Source organism: Gorilla gorilla, chromosome 10, assembly GCF_029281585.2.
Source record: "Gorilla gorilla gorilla isolate KB3781 chromosome 10, NHGRI_mGorGor1-v2.1_pri, whole genome shotgun sequence".
NCBI classification, from domain to species: Eukaryota; Metazoa; Chordata; class Mammalia; order Primates; family Hominidae; genus Gorilla; species Gorilla gorilla.
The window spans coordinates 25,589,899-25,617,728 of NC_073234.2; the positions used below are offsets into that span (position 1 = coordinate 25,589,899).

Genomic DNA, 27,830 nt, shown 5'->3' on the forward strand with positions numbered 1-27,830 from the left:
GGCCCTACCCACTGACTTATAGTTTGAGGTTGATGCCTCAGAGTCCTGGCCTCTATTTTATTGAGGCACAGAGAGGAAAGAAATCCATAGTTGGCCACCTGACTTAGGCAAGGTCAAAAGGAGAATGATCAATGGAACCAGAAGTAAGCAATTTGTTTGGCTACACTTGTTACACCAGTTGTATAACAATTCCCTGAAGCATAGGTGTAAAACTCTATGTACATGCACCCTCTACTGGTTCCACTCCAAGTCCTTAACTACCTGGGCATAAGCTAATGATTCACAAGCTTAATGGAACTGCACAAGATTGTATAGGATTGTAATGAGACCATTTCCCTCTACCCCAGCTACCTGCCCTTCTGTACCTGTCCAAAGTGTACTTCGTTCAGTCTTCTTGTCTGAATTATCTTTCTTCTTTCATCTTTCCCTATATGGAGGCTTGGTTAGGGACAGGATTCAGAGTTAAAGCTGCCCCAAGGCATACTCTCATTCATTAGGATAAAAACAAACTTTTATTTTTCCAGGGACTAATCTGGTGAGAAAAAAAAAAAAAAGGTAGTAATAATTCTAAGAAAGGAAAGTCACAAGGAGGTCATTAACAGAACCTATTTTGTTCAGACCTGTTTGGAAGCTGGAGGGCAAAAAGATGATGGCAATTACGTGTTAGAAAAGTGCAATGCGAGCGGGGAGTCATGTTAACCAGCAAACCTGTTTAGGCAGGTGAAGGCTGGCGTGGTTGGGAGAAAAGGTGGCCAGGCTAGCAAGGAAAAATATTCAAGAATTAGAATATCAGGAGACTAAAATGTGGTCTGGACAGGGAATGGTATAAAAATATACAAGAGAAGCATAAAGGACAGTAATTATCCAGAATCTTGAAAGTAAAGGTCACTGGTAAAATTTAGTGAAAATCAAAATAATCTTAGCAAATACAAAAAAATATCAGGACTGTTATATTCATTTTACACATATTAACTTATTTAATCTGTATAAGGCTATCAAGTAAATATTACTACTATTACCCCCATTTTATATAAAATGAAAATGAGTCAATAGAGGTCTAATAACCTGCTCCAAGATCACACAGCTCGTAAGTGACAAAACCAAGTATTTAAACCCAGGTATCCTGGCTAGGCTTTAGGTCTTGGTGCTCTACTGTCTTTCTGTCAAGAAAAAGAGAAGGGAAAGTTTCATGATGGGTTCCCTATGTACAGGGCACTCATGATAGAAATATCCTATTCAAAATGCTTTCCTGTCTCTTATTTTATTTTCTCTAGGAAATAACATCTAAAGCAGGTCAAGTGGGTATTCTGCTCCCGTTGTATGAATGGGAACATTAAGGACTGGAGGAATTACATAATAATTTAGTGGAAGGCCACCTAAAGCCCTGCTCTCCTTGTCCTATAAAATACCTTCCACCTTGCCAAGTCTTCTACTGAAATCTGGAAATCACTCTTCATCCTAACCCCAGTTGCCTAATTTAAAAAAATAAAAAATAAAAGACTGTCAGTGCTCATTTTGTCTTGAAACTGACAGATTTTAAATCACCAGTATGGTACCAGGCCATTTTCTCATTATTTGTTTTCCTTAGCTGAGAACAAAACCAGTTTATATCCTGCATTCTCATATCCCATCATCAAGCTATGTGTGAGGACCCTTAGAGTGTGGTCAGCTCACCCAGAAGTCTCCCTTCCACAATCACTCAGCATAGTTAGATTTACTGAGCTAGAAAGGCCCTGAAAGGAGGTTTTATTCAATTCTTATGAGATAGATATATCACTGTAAACTAACATCTACTTTTCTTATCCCAGCCTGGCCAATATGGTAAAACCTTGTCTCTACTGAAAATAGAAAAGTTAGCTGGGTGTCGTGGCAGGTATCTATAACCCCAGCTACTCAGGAGGCTGAGGCAGGAGAATTGATTGCTTGAACCCAGGAGGCAGAGGTTGCAGTGAGCCGAGATTGCACCACTGCCCTCCAGCCTGGTGACAGAGAGACTCTGTCTCTAATAATAATAATAATTTTTTATTAAACATTTGGTATTAAGTAAAAGATCACCTACTTAAGTATAAATCATTCATACAGTATTCTTTTGTTTCTTTTAATATTTTGCTTTTTTTGAGGCAGATTCTCGCTCTATCACCCAGGCTGGAGTGCAGTGGTGTGATCTTAGCTCACTGCAACTTCTGCCTTCCAGGTTCAAGTGGCCCTCCTGCCTCAGCCTCCCAAGTAGTTGGGATTACAGGTGCCTGCCATGACGCACAGCTAATTTTTGTATGTTTCGTAGGGAAGGGGTTTCATCATGTTCTCCAGGCTGGTCTCAAACTCCTGGCCTGAAGTTATCAGCCCGCCTTGGCCTCCCAAAGTGCTGGGATTACAGGCGTGAGCCATGGCACCCGGCCACATTTGTTTCTATAGCTTTGTTTCATTGTAAGTATTCTAGGCCAGGCACGATGGCTCACGCCTGTAATCCCAGCACTTTGGGAGGCCGAGTCGGGCGGATCATGAGGTCAGGAGATTGAGACCATTCTGGCCAACATGGTGAAACCCCGTCTCTACTAAAAATACAAAAAAAACTTAGCCGGGCGTGGTGGTGGGCGCCGGTATTCCCAGCTACTCAGGAGGCTGAGGCAGGAGAATGGCATGAACCCAGGAGGCGGAGTTTGCAGTGAGCCGAGATTGCGCCACTGCACTCCAGCCTGGGTGACAGAGCAAGACTCCGTCTCAAAAAAAAAAAAAAAAAAAAAAAAGTATTCTATGCTCTTGCATGTGGGCTTGTTTTTACTCTAACCTTAGGTTTTATTTTCCTGAGTGGCAAGACTTATTTCTCAATCACATCACTACTTTACCAAAGAGAGAGAGAGAGAGAGAGAGAAAGAAGGAACAAAGAAAAGGCAAGAAAGAAAGAAACCTATACATTTGCTTTTTTAAAATTTGGTTTTAAAAAAATGTCTTTCTCAGTTATCTATTTCAATGGGAAGTGAAGTCAGGGTGGAGGAAGATGTCACTGATAACACATGAAAATTCTAATCTTCCAACTTGATTTCTCATCTTCAAGTCTGTTTTCTCCAAAGATGAGATGGCTTTCCTGTTCATTTGGCAACATCTCAGTCTTACCCCAATGGTTAGGGATAAATGACCCAGAACCAGGAGAGTTGATTATCAACATAGTGAAGGGGAGGGTTTCAAAGAGCAAGAAGGGGTTGTTAATCACACGGAGAGAGAAGAAAGGAGATTAGCAGGGTGACTTTCACCCTGCAACAGTCACGCTGGAGTACTCTGGTGAAGGATCAAGAATATTACCAGTTTTCTGATGAAGAAAGGAATATATTTGGTCACCAGCAATCTGCCTTTGACCATCCTCAAAGCCAAGTTTTTCATCGCTGTCTAGAAAAATACTTCATTCAGAGGACACATATGTCCTCTTTGAATGTCTCCTTTTTGGGAGCAGTAGGAGAAAGAAACTTAAAGATGTAGAAAGAATTAATAGTGTAACGGAAAGAAAGAAGGCAAAAGGAAGTAAATGTGGAGGCCATAGAAATAGTAATAAGAATAAAGAAGAGAAACAGGAAAAAAGAGGAGGGAAAAGCCATAGAAAATAACAGCCAGAGCGAGTAGGAGGAGACAGAGAGAACGAGAGAGAGAAAAGCTGATAAATTCCTGAGAAAAGTTTCTCTCCTTAAGAATTCTAGGTCAAGAAGTAAAATATGGCACAGAGCATTGAAAGGAGGCAACGGATGCCCAGTGCAAGATTCTGAAGAAGCAGGAATTCAGCCCGATGGGAGTCCGAGTTCATGTCGTGGCGGCCTCAGCCCTGCTGTATTTCATCCTGGTGAGTTCAGTGGTGAAAAGGCAGAAAGACAGTATTTTTCCCCAGATTAATCAACTCTCAGAAGAATCTGAAAGGAAATGAACTGCGGGGTGGGGAGACATATACAGAACCCAGGGGGTCATAGGGAAATGAATAAACTACCAAGTTTCCTTAGTATTACAAGATTGCATAGATGCATGTGTGACTGATGGCAATCACAATGAAAAGGGGGACAGAAATTAGAGCGAGCATGGAAACAAGGAGGATTGCCGTGGCACTTTAGAAGTGCCGCTGAAGTATTTTATCTCTTTTAGCATCTTATCACCCATCCCTCAAAATTCCAAACAAATTATGAAAACTAGGTGTGTAATTCCCCTAAACGGAATTTCCCATCCAGGAATTTCTAATCCTGTTCTAGCAGTTTAGGTGCCTCTAGTCTAGAAATAAGAGAGGCAGGGCTCTTTTAAAATATTTTGGGCCCCACAATGAATCAGAAGTCTCTGAGTAATCCATTAGTGGAGAAAAGGGTCACTGGACTGAGGAATTCTAAACAATCGTCACAGGGAAGTTTATAGAGCTATGCCATCTAGCAAGAAGGAGAGCAAATGAAGAAAACTGGATAGTCTCAGATTCCCGTATGGCCCCCGTACAGAGTGGGCTGTATGGTTTGTTTGTTTGTTTGTTTGTTTGTTTGCTGATAGAACAGTTCAAGTGGTATCTGAAAATCCATTTTTTCTTATATTTTCTTTTTGCTTCCTCTTCACTCCCTTTGCCTTCTCTTCCCTTCATTTTTCCTTTCTTTTCTCTTTGCAACAAGCCTGAAAAGTAGCATTTTCTCTGCTGAGCACTTTAGGCTTCTCTTACCTTTAGTGAAGAAAGTGAAAGAAAGTACCATGGTTGGGTAGGGGAAACACACGCTTTTTCATCCTTAGTGGCCATTTCCTTCCAATGAAAACACAAACACGGGTTTCTCAAATGTTATCTGCAAAGGCTGGCTGTTAATCCTTTTACAGATCCTTTTCAACTGATAGGTCTTGAGAATGTGTGTCTCCTTACCCCTTCACTACCCACCATAAACTCCCAATAGTTACAAATCTGTTTCCTTTCTAGGGCCTTTGTGGTTGCTTTCCTGAAATATCAGATCACTCAAGTTATTAGAAGACAGAAGCAACTTCTAGAATTGAGTTTACTTAAATGGTTTGTTGTTGTTGTTGTTGTTGTTTTTAAACGGAGTTTTGCTCTTGTTACCCAGGCTAGAGTGCAATGGCACGATCTTGGCTGACTGTAACCTCCGCCTCCTGGGTTCAAGCAATTCTCTTGCCTCAGCCTCCCAAGTAGCTGGGATTACAGGCTTGCACAACCACGCCTGGCTAATTTTGTATTTTTTTAGTAGAGATGGGGTTTCACCATGTTGGTCAGGCTGATCTCGAACTCCTGACCTCAAGTGATCCACCCACCTCGGCCTCCCAAAGTGGTGGGATTGCAGGTGTGAGCCACTGCACCCAGCCTTGAATGGGTTTTTGAAAGAGGAAGTCAACTAAAAAATCAGATAGAAGAAAGAGTGGACAGTTTTGTTTGTTTTTTTGTTTTCTGTAAAAGGAGTAGAAGGGACTTGATAGCAATGTCAAGGAATTGTTAGAGCAAACTTGTCCCCAGTGCTATTAATTCATCCAACACATATCTATGATAGAGTTTGATTTGAATTCTGTCTGCATCAATAGGTGTGTACATTTGGTCATTTTTTTTTTCCAAGATGGAGTCTTGCTCGCCTAGGCTGGAGTGCAGTGGCATGATCTCGGCTCACTGCAACCTCCACTGCCCGGGTTTAAGCAATTCTCCTGCCTCATCCTCCAGAGTAGCTGGGATTACAGGCGCACATCACCACGCCTGGCTAATTTTTGTATTTTTCGTAGAGACGGGATTTCACCATGTTGGCCAGGCTGGTCTCAAACTCCTGACCTCATGATCTGCCCACCTTGGCCTCCCAAAGTGCTGGGATTACAGGCGTGAGCCACCACGCCTGGCCTGGTCACATTACTTAAAACCCTGTGCCTTAGTCCCTTAATCTTTCAAGATAAGGTTAAATATACCCACCAAGAGGGTTATTGTGATTAAATGTTATGAAATATTAAGAGTTCATGGCCGGGCACGGTGGCTCACGCCTGTAATCCCAACAGCACTTTGGGAGGCGGAGGTGGGTGGGTCACTTGAGGTCAGGTGTTCGAGACTAGCCTGGCCAACATGGTGAAACCCTGTGTCTACTAAAAATACAAAAATTAACCAGGCGTGGTGGCACGTGCCTGTAGTCCCAGCTACTCGGGAGGCTGAGGCAGGAGAATTGCTTGAACCCGGGAGGTAGAGGTTGCAGTGAGCCAAGATCATGCCACTGCACTCCAGCCTGGGTGACAGAGCAAGACTCAAAAAAAAAAAAAGACTTGTTAGCAGTCTGAGTGGCATCTAGTAGCTATTCAATAAATAAGACTCTCTGTCCCACTGGCCTCCTCGCTTTTCCCCTTCTTCCTTTGTATAGTCATTGTCACACTAACAGGATAAAAAAAGAGCAGTGGTGTAGAATTCAACTGGGCAGGAATTAGGAGGACAATGGCAATATCCCAAGGGACAGAGAGATCAGGAATTTTCTACTACAAACAAATTAATGTAAATGGCTACCTCTCATTCACAAAGGGTGATGCTTACCCACCATCAACACAACAGATGAGATATTTGTTCTTCAAGGTTCCCTTACCTCAAGTACAAAAGCCAGCAAGTATGGGAGAGATGAAAATGGCAGTCCTAAATAGACTGCCCCTACGACCATGACCTTCTTACTGCTTGATCTAACAAAGCACAACCATGAGAGATGATTGGTAGGCAGCTGAACACAGTGGACAAAACAATTTCCCTGTATAAGACAATTTCTCTTTCTACAGCTTTCTGGGACGAGATGTGAGGAAAACTGTGGTAGTCCTGAACAGTAAGTATAGAGTTCAAGCTGGGAGGAAGGAGCAACAGACCAAAACATCACTACCCCAAAAGAGAGTCAAGATGTCATTAGACATCTATGACTTCCTTTTATTTATTTTTACTTAAGTAATAGATCTCATAGATGACTTATCACAAAATAAAGACGTGTTTTTGTCATCTTAAGCACTCAAAATAACACTGCTGACAGCATGTTTTTACCCAAAGCCAATCTTCCCATCAAAGCAGCACGATTAATCTCAACTTATACAGTCATAGAGACTTGCAAAAGACTTCCTTAGCCCTGCTCCTCAGTGACTCACCAGGACAGACGGTTTAGTATCTAGTCACTGGCATATATATTTGGGTGATTTCCAAAGTAACATTATTACTTTAAATTGGGAAAGTATTTTCTAGTTTTTAGGGCATGTTAACATTTATTGGGCAGACTTCATTTAGCTATCACTTTGATGTAGTTATCAACTAATCCAAACCTGTCACATTTAAGTCTTACGTAGACACAGAGGACATGAAGATAAAAATGCAAAAGAATCATTCCACTTAAAGGAACTATAAAATACAAATTTTAAAAAGTAGTGGCACTTTGAATAAAAACGTGTTTAGGATGAAGAAAAATACATATTTAGCCATGGGAAGGGTTTCCCAATAGCCAGGTCTGTTAAACCCAGGGAAAGGGTGATGGCCTTGATTACCTGTCACATGCAAATTGGGTGTTGACTACTTGACACCTGCTTTCTGAGGTTTTACACATCTTCCACCATAGGAAGAGTCCTTTCCTATAAACCAGAGTCTAATTAGAACTAGAAGAGTTTTCAACAAGTAAGAAATGTGGGAAAACCAAGAGGAGTCATTGTTCAGTGAAAAAAAAAAAACAAAAACTATATTTTCTATAAATGTGTGACCAGAGAATAAAAATAGATTCACTAGATTTCAGTAGATTCATGTATCAGAAAGAATTATTAAATAACAAAATTTACTACTCTTCAAAGATACACAAATGTTTTGCCTCCCCTCATTCTCCAATTCCTGAACTTATCTTCTCCTTCTCCCATACAATCCCTATTTTTTTTTTCATTCTTACAGAGAAAATTTACAATTGCCATAGTGAACTCAGAACATTATTTAGCTTTCATCATGGTAAAGTTGGCTTCTACTTTTTTCCCTCTTCCTGTTTGGTCTCAGTGGATATGCAAATTAGTTTTGATCCTGGATGTGAAAAATTAGGGTACTCTTTACGGTGGGTGTGATATTGTGAGAATATATATTTGGTTTTGTCCCTATCTTCTAGCATACAACTTCTAAAATCCCCAAAGTAAGTAGCATCATTTTGCATGCTAATGAGTTGATTGGTGGCTGGCAGCCCCTAGGTAGATTTAGGATGGGGCTGGTCATTGGAAGGACCAATGCAGAATGCTTAAAGCCTCACCCCTCAACATCCAAGGAAAGTAGAGGGGCTGAAGTTTAAGTTGATCATCAATGGCCAATGATTTAATCAATCACGCCTACATAATGAGGCTTTCATGAAAATCCCAAAGGATGGATTTGAAGAGTTTCTGTACAGCTGAACAGGCAGTGGTTTCTGAAGGGTGGTGCACTCAGAAGACCTGCAAGCTCCATGCCCCTTCCCACATGCTTTGCTCTGCGCATCTCTTCATCCGCATCCTCGGTAATATTCTTTGTAATAAACTGTAGATGTAAGTAAGTGTTTCCCGGAGTTCTGTGAGCTGCTCTAACAAATTAATGCAACCTCAAGAGGGAGTCAGGGAACCCCCAGTTTATAACCAGTAGGTCAGAAGCACAGGCAAAACAACTTGTGATTGGCATCAGAATTCTGGGGAGCCGTCTAGGGGACTGAGTCTTCACCCTATGGGATTGGATCCTATCTCCAGGCAGGTGGTGTTGGAATTGAATTGAATTAGAGGACGCTCAGCTGTTGTCTGTTGCTGGAAGATTGCTTGCCTGGTGTGTGCGGAAATCCTCACCCACCCACATCTGGTGTCAGAGGGTTGGAAGAGTATAGCAGGAAGAAACTAAGTTTTTTTTTCCTACATTCTCAGTGGGAGTGTTGCAACAGCTTGCAAAAGATAAATTACAAATGTGATTGTATGACTTTCATACTCATAACTGAAATTTTCTTTATGTTTACATTTTATTGACCTCAAATATACACAAGCCTTAACTTTCACATCCATTTTCAAAGTTACTCTTTGTCAACTTGCATTCCAAGTTCTTTCTTAGTATTTTTTTTTTTTCTTTTTGAGATGGCGTCACCACGGCCGGCTAATTTTTGTATTTTTAGTAGAGATGGGGTTTCACTATGTTGGCCAGGCTGGTCTCCAACTCCTGACCTCGTGATCTGCCAGCCTTAGCCTCCCAAAGTGCTGGGATTACAGGCATGAGGCACCGCACCTGGCCCTTTCTTGGTAATTTTTATCATAAATGTTTGCAATAGGCACAGACATGTTTTCTATGGACACTTCTAATGATCACTAGTTTGTTTTATAATGATTTACAAAATGACTCAGACAATGCCATCTATAGTATAAAGTACTATTTAAAGCATATCATTTGGCAAAAGATTCAACTAGCTACAGTGAATTTTAAAAACATAACCCATGGTGCTTTATTTATAACAAGGTATCACATCATATTGTAACGCATATTTCTGAGTCTGGAGTTATAACAGGGATTGACTATATTTTTAATGTAGAAAACTTTATTCTTTCTTTATAGTTGCCTGACCACAGACTGGGTACATCTCTGGTATATATGGTAAGTTTCACTTATAATACCCAGAAAGACACTGTATTCCTCAAGGCCATTAAAAATGACAACCTGCCTACTTACTTAGCATCTCATGGAGTAAGACTTCATTACTTCATCACTACCTATGTGACAATATGTCAGGATTTCCTTTTTCAATACCATCTCCTCCACAAACATCAAACCATTACTGTGTCCTTCCCTCGGAGTCTGTTCTAGAAATATCTCCACGAAGATTACTTTAGTGAATTAAAAAGCAGAGCCTGGCCGGGCGCGGTGGCTCACACCTGTAATCCCAACACTTTGGGAGGCTGAGGCAGGCAGATCACTTTGAGGCCAGGAGTTCAAGACCAGCCTGAGCAAAATAAAGAAACCCCCATCTCTATTAAAAATACAAAAAAAGTTGGGCGCGGTGGCTCACACCTGTAATCCTAGCACTTTGGGAGGCCGAGACAGTGGATTATCTGAGGTCAGGAGTTCGAGACCAGCCTGACCAACCTGGAGAAACTCCGTCTCTACTAAAAATACAAAATTAGCTGGGCATGGTGGCACATGCCTGTAATCCCAGCTACTCGGGAGGTTGAAGCAGGAGAATCGATTGAACCCAGGAGGCAGAGGTTGCGGTGAGCTGAAATTGTGCCACTGCACTTCAGCCTGGGCAACAAGAGTGAAACTCCATCTAAAAAAAAAAAAATTAGTTGAGTGTGGTGGCATGTGCCTATAGTACTGGCTACTCAGGAGGCTGAGATCGTGCCACTTCATTCCAGCCTGGGCAAGAGAGCAAGACTCTGTCTCAGAAAAGAAAAAAGAAGCAGCCCCCCAAACTACCTTAAATGTCTTACTATTTGTTCTAATGAATTGACTTACTGCAGCTGACAAAATAAGGAGGTGTATCTATAAAGCAAAAGCCTTGAAATTAAAATTATAAATTAAAATATTTATAATTATTCTATAAAATGTTTAAACAAGAATCAAAACACAGACATTAAAGACTGGTTACAGCAGAGCTGGGAAAAAACCAGATCCCAGAGCTCCCACTCGCCCCGTGGGCTTTTGCAGGTTGCTGGTGGTAATTGGCGCGCTGCTTCTCCTGTGTGGCCTGACGTCCCTGTGCTTCCGCTGCTGCTGTCTGAGCCTCCAGCAAAATGGGGAAGATGGGGGCCCACCGCCCTGTGAAGTGACCGTCATTGCTTTCGATCACGACAGCACTCTCCAGAGCACTATCACATGTGAGTACATTGAACTTTTAACCTGGGAGAAGGACCCAATTTAAGGGAATAATGAAAAGGGTGCAAAGGTGTAGAACAACTGATCGAGTAATATTAAAGATTCCAGGATTCACAATAATTTCAATTCCCAGAAGCCTGATGGTGCGGTGACCTGGGCTGTCACTGAAGCTGTGTTCTCAAGGGTCTGTCTGGCTCATGATAAAGAAAGAAGTGAAATAGTGGAGGCTACTGGAAATATTGAATAGGAAGAATTAGCCAGTTTATAAATAGTTACTTTGCTAAAAACTATTTTGAACTCCAAATGGGTGCCTTTTTCAAAATGTCTTGGATTTTGTGAAATCTACTTTTTCTATTATCTATATTATTTTATATTTTTAAAGAAATTAATTACATGTACTTTCAGTTCTTTATTCTTCAAGGCTTGATACACTAAATTTTAGCCTTAACATTTTCTCAATGATTATAAGACACTTTCCCTTTTCTTCTGTGGTTCTATTCTTTCCATGACGGGTTTTTTTTTTTTTTTTTTTTTTTTTTTTTGAGATGGAGTCTCATTCTGTCACCCAGACTGGAGTGCAGTGGTGCAATCTCAGGCTCACTGCAACCTCCGCCTTCCGGGTTCAAGTAGTTCTCTCCCTTAGACTCCAGAGTAGCTGAGATTACAGGCACCTGCACCACGCCTGGCTGATTTTTGTATTTTTAGTAGACACAAGGTTTCACCATCTTGGCCAGGCTGGTCTCAAACTCCTGACCTTGTGATCCACCTGCCTCCGCCTCACAAAGTGCTGGGATTACAGGCGTGAGCCACCATGCCTGGCCAAAATGGTTACTTTCTTTTTTTGAGACGGAGTCTCCCTCTGTTGCCCAGGCTAGAGTGCAGTGGTGGGATCTCAGCTCACTGCAACCTCCGCCTCCTGGGTTGAAGAGATTCTCATGCCTCAGCCTCCTGAGTAGCTGGGATTACAAGCAGTCACCACCACACCAGGCTATATTTTTTAAAATTTTTATTTATTTATTTGTTTATTTTTATTCTTGGTAGAGACAATTTACCATGTTGGCCAGGCTGGTCTCAAATTCCTGACCTCATGATTCACCTGCCTCTGTTTCCCAAAATGCTGAGATTACAAGCATAAGCCACTGTGCCTGGACTATGTTCTTTCCTAAAATTGAGGAGCAAGTACCAGTCAGAACACCAGCTGGCAAAATGTGGATATTTATTTTGAAAAGAGAGTGATGGCTGGGCGCAGTGGCTCATGCCTGTAATCCCAGAACTTTGGGAGGCTGAGGCAGGTGGCTTACTTGAAGTCAGGAGTTCGAGACCAACCTGGTCAACATGGTGAAACCTCGTCTCTACTAAAAATACGAAAACTAGCCAGGCGTGGTGGCACACACCTGCAATCCCAGCTATTTGGGAAACTGAGGCATGACACTCGCTTGAACCCGGGAGGCAAAGGTTGAAGTGAGCCGAGATCGTGCCACTGCACTCCAGCCTGGGTAAGCGACAGAGCAAGACCCTGTCTCAAAACAACAACAACAACAAAATAGAATGATATGATGTGTTGCTGTTCAACTTTCCTACCTCCCCTTTCTCACTGTCATCTTAGGAAAAAAGGATAACCAAGGCTGGGCACGGTGGCTCAGGCCAAGGCGGGCAGATCATCTGAGCTCAGGAGTTTGAGACCACCCTGGGCAACGTGGTGAAACCCCATCCCTATTAACGTACAAAATTTAGCTGGGCGTGTTGACACGGGCTTGTAGTCCCAGCTACTCGGGAGGCTGAGGCATGAGAATCATTTGAGCCCAGGAGGCGGAGGTTTCAGTGAGCCGAGATGGCGCCACTTCACTCCAGCTTGGGCTACAGAGTGAGACACCATCAAAAAATAAAAAAGGAAAGAAAGAAAGAGAGAGAGGGAAGGAAGGAAGGAAGGAAGGAAAAGAAGAAGAAAAAGAAAAAGAAAAAAGATAACTGGGCACTGTGGCTCATGCTTGTAATCTCAGAACTTTGGGAGGCCGAGGCAGGTGGATTATTTGAGGTCAGGAGATTGAGACCAGACTGGCCAACATGGTGAAACCCCACCTCTACTAAAAATACAAAAATTAGCCAGGCACTTTTGTTGGCCGGGCACGGTGGCTCACACCTGTAATCCCAGCACTTTGGGAGGCCGAAGCGGGTGGATCACAAGGTCAGGGGATCGAGACCATCCTGGCTAACGCAGTGAAACCCCATCTCTACTGAAAATACAAAAATTAGCTCGGCGTGGTGGCGGGTGCCTGTAGTCCCAGCTACTCGGGAGGCTGAGGCAGGAGAATGGCGAGAACCTGGGAGGCGGAGCTTACAGTGAGCCGAGATCGCGCCACTGCACTCCAGCCTGGGCGACAGAGCGAGACTCCGTCTCAAAAAAAAAAAAAAAAAAAATTAGCCAGGCACGTTGGCACATGCCTGTAATCCCAGCTACTCCGGAGGATGAGGCAGGAGAGAATTGTTTGAACCTGGGAGGCGGAGGTTGCAGCCAGCCGAGATTGTGCCACTGCACTCCAACCTGGGTGACAGAGTGAGACCCTGTCTAAAAAAAAAAAAAAAAAAAAGAAAAGAGATGAGGTAAAAATAAATAATCCTAAGGAGTCTATAGTATCGGGGGCTAGGGGAAAGGGATCTAAGTCTGAAAGGGGAAAGGGCAGGGTTGAGATGCAGGATGCAGAAACATTCTTAGCTGGGCGCGGTGGCTCACTCCTGTAATCCCAGCACTTTGGGAGGCCAAGGCGGGTGGATCACCTGAGGTCAGGAGTTCAAAACCAGCCTGGCCAACATAGTGAAACCCTGTCTTTACTAAAAATACAAAAATTACCTGGGCATGGTAGCGCGTGCCTGTAATCCCAGCTACTTGGGAGGCTGAGGCAGGAGAATCACTTGAATCCAGGAGGCGGAGGTTGCAATGAGCCAAGATCCACCATTGCACTCCAGCCTGGGCAACAAGAGCAAAACTCCGTCTCAAAAAAAAAGAGAGAGAGAGAGAGATACAGAAACATTCTTTAGATTATTTGAGGATACCAGAGAAAACAGGTCCTTCTAGCAGAGCAGGAAGCTGGGTTGTAAACATGCTTCAAAGGAGATTCATAAAATTTGGGGCAAGGAGTGACAATGAGTTTGGACACTTGTTAAAAATGAAGCGACAGTTAAGTGTGAAGTAGGTCTCTGCTGTCTGAGGGTGTCCCGTTTCCCTTAGTTTCTTAGCTCTGTTCCTTCTTTCTTCACAGCTCTGCAGTCGGTGTTTGGCCCTGCAGCTCGGAGGATCCTGGCTGTGGCTCACTCCCACAGCTCCCCGGGCCAGCTGCCCTCCTCTTTGGACACCCTCCCAGGGTATGAAGAAGCTCTTCACATGAGTCGCTTCACAGTAGCCATGTGCGGGCAGAAAGCACCTGATCTACCCCCAGTACCTGAAGAAAAGCAGCTGCCTCCAATAGAGAAGGAGTCGACTCGAATAGTTGACTCTTGGAACTGATGAGAGCTGTCATTTTATAAATAGGAGTGGAGTGATGTCCAGAGTCTGTGGGAAAATGGAACACATACTTTTCTAACCCTCAGAAGTTTTAAGATGGCATCTAACACCATCATTCTATGGGAAAGATGGTTCTTACTCTTCATTCACAGGCCTTTATATCTTCCGATACAGAATGCTCTAATTGGGGACTCTAATTTTGTATCCAATGGCCAAAATCTGCAAGTAATCTCTAGCCACACTGATTACTACTAAACCAGGAAAGCATCAAGGTGTCTTGAATTCCTTTAACTATTGAGTGCATATAAAATTCCTGTACCCACATGATACTGCAAGTTGTGTCTCTCTCTGTCAGCTAATCCACTGCGGTTAACTGGAAAAGAAAGACAACAGTGTCAGCACAGCCATCGACATTAATGCACTGAATGCATGCATCTTTCCTCCTGAGACAGCAATCGATTTTACACCGAATGACAATGATCATCTTAGACAGCACAACATACCCACTCGGATATCTAAAAGCTAGGGATGGGATTGCTGATACGGGCTAAGAGAACACAGTATAGTATTTAAGTGCCAAATATCAGTCTTTCTTTCTCTCTGGTCCTACCCCTCAGCAGTATGAAAAACTCCATACTGTGCAGTAACAGTTGGATTAATTCTTCAGTTCCTCCGCGCTGCAAACACATATGTGTGCGCACACGCTTGTATACATGCACCCTGTTTTCACTCTAAAGGAATAGTGTTGCTTTACTTCTTTCCTGTTTTGCCTGGACCACTTAAAGCCACAACACCTCCATAGTGACACACGCTAGTCTCTAGTGGTGGCCCTCACTGCCACCTAGAGGAGCCATGGTGGAAAACACACTCTCTCCTTTGAGCCTATCTGCACATCTCTCGAGTTCTTGTAGCAAAAACTAAATGCTGAACTAAGCCTGGTTGAGATGCTTCCCATGGACCATGCCGCAGCTCAGTGCTAATCTATCCACATAACATACCACCTCCCAAAGTATTATTATTGGAAAATCGAGGAAGTGACGCACATTTAGGGAAAAACTACTCACCTTAGAAAAGTCACTGAAATCCTTTTTTTTGTTTTTTGAGATGGAGTTTTGCTCTTGTAGCCCAGGCTGGGATGCAATGGCATGGTCTCAGCTCACTGTAACCTCCACCTCCCGGATTCAAGCAATTCTTCTGCCTCAGCTTCCCGAGTAGCTGGGATTACAGGTGCCTGCCACCGTGCCCAGCTAATTTTTGTGTTTTTAGTGGAGAGGGGGTTTCACCATGTTGGCCAGTCTGGTCTAGAACTCCTGACATCAGGTGATCCGCCCACCTTGGCCTCCCAAAGTGCTGGAATTAGAGGCCTGACCCCCTGCTCCTGGCCTGAAATCTTTAAAGCCGTTTTCTCCCTAAAAAACGGGGAATAATAACACCTCAGAAGGTTGTTGTGAAGATCAAAGAAGCTAAATATATGTGGCATGATTTGTAAAGTGTTATGCATATGTATGTTATTCTTCCTACTGTCATCTAACCTTCCCTTGCCTGCTATGACTTATCTGAGAGCTATGTTCCCATTTATCTTTTTGCCAACTATGTTACTGTTGTCACACCTGAAATGGCTTTGTTTTTATCAATAAATACTTGTTGATTGCGGTAAACAACAACAGATATAAGTGATTCCTCGTAATATGTTCTGGGTAGAGGTAAGGAATATTTGAGAAAACTAATTGTTTATTAGGCAATTAATTAACTCCAGAACTCAAGGAGGCAACACAGAGCCAAGAATTGGCTGATTATGCAGCTCCTTGTTAACTACATTCTTGGAATGCTCACTCAGCCCGGAGGGAAAAATGTTCTGAGTATAACCTGCTGGGGATCTGAAATTATCCTGAGTCATTTAACAAATTGGCTCTGGGAATTATTGAAATGCATGAATTGCTAATAGCGCCTGAAGTGACCTTGTTTTACTGCTGCCAAATGAGTCATTTAGTCATCAAAGACACATTCCAAAAGACATTCTAGGCTCTTCTATTAAGGCACCAGGAAATCACAGACTTGGCAAAGGTAAAACTTTCATTGGCATTAGAATATCTTGGGGGATATCTTGCCTATAATGTCTTATCCTAAAGGAATCTCTCTTCCCCACAACCACTCCCTAGCCCCTACCACCTTATTTGAAATATAGAATCACTTCCAACCATGACATGCTACTACCCTGTCCCTTGTCTCCATCCCATAGTGTGCCTTTTCCTAATCTGCTTCACATGTGCTGCTCCTCAGTCACATGGAGTCTCTCACTCCCGTAACTCCCCCATTTGGTCACTAGTTATTTGCACCCCTTTGGCCTCAATTCTTTCTATACTGAATCTAATACATCTGTTAATCACCTCCATCACCATCATTATTGTTCTCAATTTTTTAAAATCCTTTTTAACTTTCTTCACATCTACTCTTTAAACATTGGCTCGGCTGGGCACAGTGGCTCACGCCTGTAATCCCAGCACTTTGGGAGGCCGAGGTGAGTGGATCACTTGAAGTCGGGAGTTCCAGACCATCCTGGCCAACGTGGTGTAACCCCGTCTCTACTAAAAATACAAAAATTAGCCGGGCGTGGTGGTGCGGGCCTGTAGTCCAGCTACTCAGGAGGCTGAGGCAGGAGAATCGCTTGAACCTGGGAGGTGGAGGTTGCAGTGAGCTGAGATCATGCCACTGCACTCTAGCCTGGGCAATAAGAGCAAAACTCTATCTCAAAAAATAAATAAATAAATAAATAAATAAATAAATAAATAAATAATTTTAGTTGTGCTTGCATTACAATCATTTAACAGGTTTTATGTGTGTCCAGAAAGTATGATTAAAGAAATTACGTACCAACTGGGCACGGCAGCTCATGCCTGCAATCCCAGCACTTTGGGAGGCCGAAGAGGGCGGATCACAAGGTCAGGAGTTCGAGACCAGCCTGACCAACATAGTGAAACCCCGTCTCTACTAAAAATACAAAAATTAGCTGGGCATGGTGGCACGTGCCTGTAATCCCAGCTACTCAGGAGACAGAGGCAGAAGAATCGCTTGAACCAGGGAGGCGGAGGTTGCAGTGAGCCGAGATCGCGCCATTGCACTCCAGCCTGGGCAACAGAGCAAGACTTTGTCTCTAAAAAAAAAAAAAAAGAAAGAAAGAAAAGAAATTTTGTACCAAGAGTAGTGTAGAGCATGCAAAACAAACAGGGCCTCTGCCTCTGGGTCTTCACAGAGTTTACATCTTCACAGAGTTAAATTTTTAGGAATATTAAGAAAAACCAAGATAAAATAGCAGCAGATTTATAAATACAAAGAGCTAAACAAAGACTGAAAGGGGACAACAGATAGGAGAGGGTAGAGGATACTTGGGAGAAGCAAAGTAAAAGAAAAGCATTTTCGAAGATAAGAAAAGCCTTGGTAAATCTGAGAAACTTAAGAAAAAAAAAAGAAAAAAGAGTAGAAGCTGGGTGCGGTGGCTCACGCCTATAATCCCAGCACTTTGGGAGGCCAAGGAGGGTGGATCATTTGAGGTCAGGCATTCAAGACCAGCCTGGCCAATATGGTGAAACCCCATATCTACTAAAAATACAAAAATGAGTGGGGTGTGGTGGCACACGGCTATAGTCCCAGCTACTCTGGAGGCTGAGGCAGGAGAATTGCTTGAACCCAGGAGGCAGAGGTTGCAGTGAGCTGAGATAGTGCCACTGCACTCCAGCCTGGGCAACAAAGCAAGACTCTGTCAAAAAAAAAAAAAAAAGAGAGCGATTGAGAGTAGAGTAGCTGATTACAGGGAGCAAGGGAGACAGCTACAGGAAACAAAGTTCAAGAGGAAGGAGAGATACCTTGCGGACCAGAAGTCTGGACTATATTTTACATGTATTGAGAAGCGGTGGAAGGATTTTTTTTTTTTTTTTTTTTCAGAGTTTCCCTCCTGTTGCCCAGGCTGGAGTGCAGTGGCGCGATCTCAGCTCAATGCAACCTCCGCCTCCTGGGTTCAAGTGGTTCACCTGCCTCAGCCTCCCAAGTAGCTGGAGCTACAGGCATGAGCCACCACACCCAGCTAATTTTTGTATTTTTAGTAGAGACGGGGTTTTACTATGTTGGCCAGACTGATCTCCAACTCCTGACCTCAGGTGATTCATCTGCCTCAACCTTCCAAACTGCTGGGATTACAGGCATGAGCAACTGCGTCTGGCCTGTGGAAGGATTTTAAATAAGTCACTTGATGCAATTTGAATTTTAAGACAATGACTCTCAATGCTACAAGAGAATGGAGTGGAGTGGGAAAGTCAGAAGGTCAGAAGTCAAAGATCAGAAGATCAGGGAAAGTCTTCAGAGGTACTGAAGAATAGTGGATAAGAGATGATTGTGGATAGGATGGGTGTGGTGAGAATAAAGGGAGAGAGAGAGATAAATGTAGGAATTTGAGAGATATATTGGAGATAGGATCATCAGGACTTGCTGCTGAATTGGAGAGGAAAATGTATTAAGGAAAGGAAAGGAAGTGAAGAATGACTTCTAGATCTAGATCATTTACCCAAGCTGATGCATGGAAAGTACAGCTATTTATTAGTATGGAGAAGACTGGAGGAAGACCAGATTCAGGAGAAAATTTAAACAATGATTTCTAAAAGTGAGGAATAAGGCATTCGCTGGTGAAATATGTACGAAGTTAATCTAAGACAAGTCCTACTGCACCAAACAGTAAAAAAAGCTCAAACTTGCTAATGGAATAAGTCAAAGTTTTCCTTGGAATTGAATGAGGAAAGCCTCAATTCATGAAAAAGAAAAAGAAATTTTACATTAGTCATTTAGCTTTGTAATGTTTTTAAGATAATTCACTGGAGACTGCATGGAAACTGTTGGTTATGCCTCTCTGAGACTCTGGGGTTTAGACAGGAGGATATAAGTTTGGAAGCTATCAAGTTAAAATGTATATTCATATATATGGACATGAATGAGATCATCTCTCCCCATCCTCACCCTCTTGATCTTTTTCCCTCTCACTCCTTTAATTTTTCACTTTCCACCAGTTTCTTCCCTTTAGCATATAGTAGTTTAGTATGACTTGTATACTGTAAAGGGAGAGCAGCGCACGAAGTTGAAGTGGCACACTGCTCAGCCTTGCACCAAGCAATTCGGCAACTGAACTTGAAGACAATGAGGCGTGACTTAACGTTTTATTTGCAGGAAAGCTCCATTATGTGATCAATTTTTAAGAAACATACCCTGATGAAAGTTTGAGGTCTTAGCTGAAACGTGAGGAAGGCAGATCTTCATCCTGACTAGGAGCATATTGTAAAGCTGGAAACCATCATTCTCAGTAAACTATCGCAAGGACAAAAAACCAAACACCGCATGTTCTCACTCATAGGTGGGAATTGAACAATGAGATCACATGGACACAGGAAGGGGAACATCACATGCCGGGGTCTGTTGTGGGGTTGGGGGAGGGGGGAGAGATAGCATTAGGAGATATACCTAATGCTAAATGACGAGTTAATGGGTGCAGCACACCATCATGGCACATGTATACATATGTAACAAACCTGAATGTTGTGTATGTGTACCCTAAAATTTAAAGTATAATAATAATAAAATAAAAAATAAAAAATAAAATCCTAGTTAAAAATGGGGAGCTTGCAGGGCGCAGTGGCTCACGCCTGTTATCCCAGCACTTTGGGATGCCGAGGCGGGTGGATCACCTGAGGTCAGGAGTTCGAGACCAGCCTGGCCAACATAGTGAAACCCTGTCTCTCTTAAATATACAAAAATTAGCTGGGCATTGTGGCACATGCCTGTAATCCCAGATACTCAGGAGGCTGAGGCAGGAGAATCACTTGAACCCAGGAGATAGGGGTTGATGTGAGCCAAGCTCATACCACTGCACTCCAGCCTGGGTGGTAGAGCAAGACTGTGTCTCAAAAAAAAAAAAAAAAAAATGATGATGATGAGCATGAAAAGGAACATTGAGGTGGTGGTAAAATGATGTTCTTTTTTTGTTTCCAACAGAATTCTAAGCTGTGCTCAATTTGAAAAAAAAAAAAGTAACAAAGTGGTTAAAAACATGATTTTTAACACAATTGTTCTCTAGGTCTCTCCTATAATTTTAAGCAGAGGAAATTCACTGGCCCCTCTTTCTCAGTTCAAATAACACAAATATGCACAAACCCTCTGAGCAGGGCAGCTCCAATCTGCGGTCTTTTCAACTTACTGTCAAGGGTGATTACACTGTACAAAAAACCACATCCTCTATCGCTTTTTTTATTTTGAGACAGAGTCCGCTCTGTCGCCCAGGCTGAAGTGCAGTGGCATGATCTCCACTCAATGCAGCCTCCGCCTACTGGGTTCAAGCGATTCTCCTGCCTCAACCTCCTGAGTAGCTGGGACTACAGGCGTGCACCACCACACCCTGCTAATTGTGTGTGTGTGTGTGTGTGTGTGTTTTCAGTAGAGATGGGTTTTGTCATGTTGGCCAGGCTGGTCTCAAACTCCTGGCCTCAAGCAATCCACCCACCTCAGCCTTCCAAAGTGCTGGGATGACAGGCATGAGCCACCGTGCCCGGCCCTCCTATCATTTTTTACTTGTGAGGACTAAGCTCTGATTTTTAAATCTTACCCTAATTCCTATCTAAGGAGTCTAGGGAGTCATGCCCTACTAACCATAAATTCTCATCAGATGGATTTTATTTAACCCTGTATATCATGACTTACTTTCCCATCTGACTCTGGCATAACATGTGACAAAGAAGAAAGTCAAAATATTTTACCCCAAAACATGTTTCTTTGCCACATTTTGAAATGGCCCTGCAAAGCTGTCCTTTGTGGGGGAAAATTTGCATCCGTAAAGAATCTCAGCCAGCTGCGGTGGCTCTTGCTTGTAATCCCAGCACTTTGGGAGTCTGAGGCGGGCAGATCAACTAAGGTCAGGAGTTCAAGACCAGCCTGGCCAACATGGTGAAACCCCTGTCTCTACTAAAAATACAAAAATTAGCCCAGAGTGGTGGCATGCACCTGTAATCAATCCCAGCTTATAGTGGGAGGCTGAGGCAGGAGAATTGCTTGTAAACCTAGGAGGCCGAGGTTGCAGTGTACCGAGATTGTGCCATTGCACTCCAGCTTGGGCAAAAAGAGCAAAACTGTCTCAATAATAATAATAATAATAATAATCTCTATTAACATAGCTAGATCTTTTCTTCCAGGCCCTCCCAATCCTAAAGAGATTAACTAAGAGTCTAGCACTTTTTAAATATCTGAATAGAAAATCATTGTCATCTATTGTCTCTAAGGACAGCCACTATAAGACTTCAAAAGAACCTTGGTCTCTACAATCTTTTATTTTAACCTGAACATTTCCTTTCTATGGATCCCAGGTCTTTAGACAAACTCAACAAATTGTCAACCAGAAAATGTTTACATTTGCCTGGAAGCCCCCCCGCCACACCCCACCGGCTTTGAGTTGTCCCACCTTTCTGGACCAAACCAATATATTACTTAAATGTGTTTGGTTGACATCTCATGCCTACCTAAAATGTATAAAACCAAGCTCCCCCCCTACCACCTTGGGCACATGTCCTCAGGACTTCCTGGGGGCTGTGTCACGGGCCATAGTCACTCATATTTGGCTCAGAATAAATCTTTTCAAGTATTTTACAGAGTTTGACTCTTTTTGTCGACTCTTGCTAAAACCAAAACGACTGGAGTCAGGGCTGCGTCCAGTGTGTTGTCAATTTCTGAAAGAAGATGTTGATACATGCATAGCAGTAGGAAGTGACCCTGACAGCATAAAGCTCCTAATCTGTGCGGGAAAACTGAAAGATGAACCTCTACTAAATTTATATAAGGGCAAACTCTCCTTCAGTGGGGAGGCTGGGTCTGACACATTCTGTGGCTGTGATGACTAGTTGTCGGTGGTTTACAGGCAAATACAACAGTATAGAGTGCTTTGCAGTAGCCCGTTTTCCCTCCAGGTCTAGCTCAGGAACTGCAGCATCAGTTCTAATTGAGTTGGCCTTGTAGGTATGGCTATAAGATCTTTATTTATTTTTTAATTTTTTAATTTTATTTATTTATTTATTTATTTTTGAGATAGAGTTTCGCTCTCGTTGCCCAGGCTGGAGTGCAATGGCACGATCTCAGCTCACCACAACCTCTGCCTCCCAGGTTCAAGCGATTCTCCTGCCTCAGCCTCCCGAGTAGATGGGATTACAGGCATGTGCCACCATGCCCAGCTAATTTTGTATTTTTAGTAGAGACGGAGTTTCTCCATGTTGGACAGGCTGGTCTCAAACTTCCCACCTCAGGTAATCCGCCCGCCTCGGCCTCCCAAAGTGCTGGGATTACAGGCGTGAGCCACCGTGCCCGGCCTGGCTATAAGAACTTTATCAGAGGGACTGATTAGTTAATCTGTTAAGCATTTACTTGCATATGAGAGTATGGAAATAAAGCAGAAACAGGAATTGTTTAACAAATTTAAGTGGCAGGAGATTAAAATGGCAAAGTCTGGGGAAGGTATGCTTTGTTTTCTTTTCCTTGGGTAAAGTAGCTTGGCTGGAAGGTAACAAAGAAGTCAGTGTGGGACATCTGCCGTTGAGCAAGCCAACTGGGAAAATGATTTCAGTGATTTATGGATTGTCTAAGATACATGGAGAGTTCAACTGTGGAAAATATGTGACATGCTATCACTGAGTAGTGGTGGCCAGTGTCTTGCCATTGGCATCTCCACCTTGGTTAACCCAGAATTGTGCTATTTCCCACCCCAGGGTGCCTCACAACTTTAGGAGTCTGGGAAGGGTACTATGAAAGTAAGCAGTGTAGGACCGGGCCCGGTGGCTCATGCCTGTAATCCCAGCACTTTGGGAGGCCGAGGCGGGCGGATCATGAGGTCAGGAGATCGAGATCATCTTGGCCAAGATGGTGAAACCCCATCTCTACTAAAAATACAAAAATTAGCCAGGCCTGGTGGCATGTGCCTGCAGTCCCAGCTACTCGGGAGGCTGAGGCAGGAGAATCGCTTGAACCTGGGAGGCGGAGGCTGCAGTGAGCCGAGATCACATTACTGCACTCCAGCCTGGGCGACAGAGTGAGAGCCTGTCTCAAAAAAAAAAAAAGTAAGCAGTGTTGAAATCTAAAGGATAATTGAATTTTAAACATTAATTACACGGTGTAATGGCATTTTCTGTTTATAAGAAAAGATAGAAAAAAATGAGAATGTGAATCATGGAGACTGGTAAAAATTCCAGGAGTGATGTGATAGGAATTAATCTGGAAGACAGGTTCGCGTCTTTTTTTTTTTCTTAAGACAGAGTCTTGCTCTGTCACCCAGGCTGGAGTGCAGTGGCCCAATCTTGGCTCACTGCAAGCTCCATCTCCCAGGTTCGCGCCATTCTCCTGCCTCAGCCTCCCGGCTAGCTGGGACTACAGGCGTCCGCCACCATGCCTGGCTAATTTTTTGTATTTTTAGTAGAGACAGGGTTTCACCGTTTTAGCCAGGATGGTCTCGATCTCCCGACCTTGTGATCCACCCGCCTCGGCCACCCAAAGTGGTAGGATTACAGGCTTGAGCCACTGCGGCCAGCCTGGTTGGCTTCTTTTTATGGAAGGCATTAAATGTGAGCTTCAGCAGTTTGGACTTTATCCTGCAGTCAATGAAAGCCATCGCAAGTTCTTGACGAGGAAAAGGGGATAATGTAACTTTTAAGATGCTTTGGTTGTCACTAAAAGATGAATAAGAGAAGTAAAATACAGGAGACAGGGTGACCATTATGGCTACAGAGCTACCGCAGAGGCAATGTCTCTTTAATTTCTATGATAAAATCTTACTTATGGACAAAAGTTATGAAATAAGGCAGACTCAGTTAACGCCTCTTCTCTCTCAGCCTCCCAGTACCAAACCTTAAATTGTTTATGTTGCCTTTTGGTTCTTGCTATTCCTGTTTGATAAATGATGTCAGTGCTACAAGTATCTAGACTTTTCTTTAATCCCACTTTGTATATCAAACTTGCCTATACAGTATCTCTCTTGTGTGCTCTTCTCTTACACTGTAGTTAGGACCTGCTCTCCCCTCCAATATTAATACTAATTACCATAAGTGGTAAAGTTGAGTACTATCCTCTCTCTCCCAAAGAGTTGTAACTTCAAACTCAGTAAATACCAAAGTTGATAAATGCAAATCCAATTCAATGAGAACAAAAGTTAATTAAGAGGACAGGTACGGTGGCTCACATCTGTAATCCTAGCACTTTGGGAGGCCAAGGCAGGCAGATCAGGAGTTCAAGACCAGCCTGGCCAACATGGTGAAACCCCTATCTCTACTAAAAATACAAAATTAGCCAGGCGTGGTGGCACTCGCCTGTAATCCCAGCTACTTGGGAGGCTGAGGCAGGAGAAGCACTTGAATCCGGGAGGTGGAAGTTGCAATGAGCTGAGATTGCACCACTGCACTCCAGCCTGGGCAAAAAGAGCAAAACTCTATCTCAAAAAAAAAAAAAAAAAAGAAGAAGAAGAAGGTTCACTAAGGGTCAAATAATTTGGCTGGGCACAGTGGCTCATGCCTATAATCCCAACACTTTGGGAGGCTGAGGCAGGTGGATCACCTGAGGTCAGGAGTTGGAGACCAGCCTGATCAACACGGTAAAACCCCATCTCTACTAAAAATACAAAAATTAGCTGGGTGTGGTGACGCGTGCTTGTAGTCCCAGCTACTTGAGAGGCTGAGGCAGGAGAATCATTTGAACCTGGGAGGCAGACTGAAGTAAGCCAAGATAGTGCCACTGCACTCCAGCCTGGAGGACAGAGTGAAACTACGTCTCAAAAAAAAAAAAAAGAGTCAAATAATTGGTTAGTAATCACAGCCATTTGAATGCCAACTGTGCACCTAATGCATTATGTCACTTAATTCTCCAAACTCCCATTTTTTAGCTTTGGATGGTGAGTTGTCAGGAAGTAATGTCATTTGCAGAACAACTTTGTCAGACTTCAAACATCAAACTGAAAAACACTTTCCTCTTTTTTTTTTTGAGATGGAGTTTCACTCTTGTTGCCCAGGCTGGAGTGCAGTGGCGCGATCTCGGCTCACCGCAACCTCCGCCTCCCAGGTTCAAGCGATTCTCCTGCCTCAGCCTCCCGAGTGGTGGGGATTACAGGCATGTGCCTCCACGCCTGGCTAATTTTGTATTTTTAGTAGAGACAGGTTTTTCCATGTTGGTCAGGCTGGTCTCAAACTTCCCACCTCAGGTAATCCTCCCGCCTCGGCCTCCCAAAGTGCTGGGATTACAGGCGTGAGCCACCGTGCCTGGATCCTCTTATTTTTTAATTTTTATTTTTTTAAAATTAAATCTATGTATCCTTACAGATTGAAAATTCAAATAGCCCTGGAAGGCTTGTGAAGAAAAATAGCACCTTCCCACCACACACACATTTTCTACTCCCTACTTTTTAGCTGATATTTTTAGGCCTACAGTTCTTCAAATACGATGCATATGTTGCTATTCTTGATTTTTATTTTTGGTTTGGAACACAATCTATTGACTTGCCATTATAGAAGATGAAAATGAGGCTCTTTTTTTACCACCACCACCTCCACCTTTGCTAGCATCACGCATCTGAATATTTCTCATGCCCTTCTATCATCCAAATACGATGATATCATAATTTTGATTAGATCAGTATAATTAGAAGCAAGAAAGGGAACATTAATGGCTAAGAGCCTGAAACCGGGCTTTAAGGGTAAAAATTGTGGCTCTGCTCTTTACTCCCTGTCCAATCTTGGTGTAGTAACCTAATCGTTCTGGCTTCAATTTCCTCAACTGTAAAATGATGATAAAATGAGTACACCTACATTATACTATATGAGGACTACGGGAGTTGATATATATGTATTCATATATAATAGCATATGTAAAGCATGCATATTAATATACTAATACGTATTAATCACTTTATCTTATAGATTATCTTCATCTTTCATCATCTCTTTCTAAAAGGTAAATTTTGCTTCCTCAATCCCACATCTTTTCCTTTCTTGGTTTATTTTCTCATTGTGGGGGTGCTTACTGAAAACAAGAACATTAAAAGTAAATTTTGGGGGCTGGGCACAGTGGCTCACACCTGTAATCCTAACAGTTTGGGAGGCCGAGGCGGGTGAATCACCTGAGGTCAGGAGTTCGAAACCAGCCTGGCCAACATGGTGAAACCCTGTCTCTATTAAAAATACAAAAAAATTAGCCAGGTGTGGTGGCACATGCCTGTAAACCCAGCTACTTGGGAGGCTGATGCAGGAGAATTGCTTGAACTTGGGAGGCAGAGGATGCCGTGAGCCGAAATTGTGCCACTGCACTTCAGCCTGGGCGACAGAATGAGACTACGTCTCAAAAAAAAAAAAAAAAAAAGAAGGTAAATTTTGAGAGAGTTTCCATGTCTAAGAATGTCTTGAGCTACCCCCACACTTAAACAATAGTGTAGCTTATTATAAAATTCTAGGAAGAAGGCCGGGCGTGGTGGCTCACGCCTGTAATCCCAGCACTTTGGGAGGCCGAGGCGGGTGGGTCACGAGGTCAGGAGATCGAGACCATCCTGGCTAACACGGTGAAACCCTGTCTCTACTAAAAATACAAAAAATTAGCCAGGCATGGTGGTGGGTGCCTGTAGTCCCAACTATTCGGGAGGCTGAGGCAGGAGAATGGCATGAACCTGGGAGGCGGAGCTTGCAGTGAGCTGAGATTGCGCCATTGCACTCCAACCTGGGCGACACAGCGAGACTCCATCTCAAAAAAAAAAAAAAAAAAATTCTAGGAAGAGAATAATTTCCCTTAGAAATTAAAGGCATAGGTCTTTAAATAAAAGCTGATCTCTTTCTCTTCCATCGTCTCTCTGAGACTCCTACTATTTGAATGACGGATTTCTAACATTTCGTCTCTTTAAATAAATCTGACCTCCTTCCCCTGTCGCCTCTCTGTGATTCCTCGTATTTGAATGTGGGACTTCTAATTTACATTCCCTGCCCCCTTTTCCTATCTCTCTGGTCTTACTGCTTTACTTTCTAGGACATTTCCTCTAACTTACTTCTAATATTTCTCTTGAATTTTTTCTTCTCATACTTTCAATTTTTAAGATTTTTTTTTCTCTAAATGTTCTTTGGCTGCAGCTGTTTTTGTTTCATAGAAGCAATCTTTCCTTTTCTTTTTCTGAGGATGTTAATGACACAATTTTTTGGTGTTTCTATCTCCCTGAGTAATCTTTTATTTTCTTCAAATTGTTTTTCTCTTACTGAGTCATATTGGATCTTTTCTTCAAATCCCTAGTGATTTTTGACTACTTGCTGTCTTCTTATATTTAAAAGTGAGATGCTACAAAAGCTCATTTGAAATTCTGCATGCACAGCCCGGTGCGGTGGCTCACACCTGTAATCCCAGAACTTTGGGAGGCTGAGGCAGGCAGATCACTTGAGGTCAGGAGTTGGAGACCAGCCTGGCCAACATGGTGAAACCCTGTCTCTATGAAAAATACAAAAATTAGCTGGGGGTGGTGGTGAG

At 43.0% G+C, this 27,830-nt stretch overlaps 2 protein-coding genes across 4 annotated transcripts in view; one reads left to right on the forward strand and one right to left on the reverse strand.

Annotated features, from left to right (window-relative positions):
* The window catches only part of OLR1 (oxidized low density lipoprotein receptor 1), a 54,408-nt gene that overhangs the window by 18,035 nt on the left and 8,543 nt on the right, over positions 1-27,830 (reverse strand). The window lies entirely within an intron of this gene.
* On the forward strand, positions 3,219-15,947 carry TMEM52B (transmembrane protein 52B). Of its 3 annotated transcripts, XM_004052699.4 has the most exons (5): positions 3,219-3,829; positions 6,739-6,782; positions 9,524-9,562; positions 10,613-10,782; positions 14,038-15,947. In XM_004052699.4, exons 1-5 carry the CDS (start codon positions 3,776-3,778, stop codon positions 14,280-14,282), a joined length of 552 nt encoding a protein of 183 aa, XP_004052747.2. In that variant the 5' UTR covers positions 3,219-3,775; the 3' UTR covers positions 14,283-15,947. The 3 variants fall into 3 exon arrangements, with proteins under 3 accessions (XP_004052747.2, XP_018894341.2, XP_004052748.2); XM_019038796.3 differs by lacking the exon at positions 9,524-9,562; XM_004052700.5 differs by lacking the exon at positions 6,739-6,782.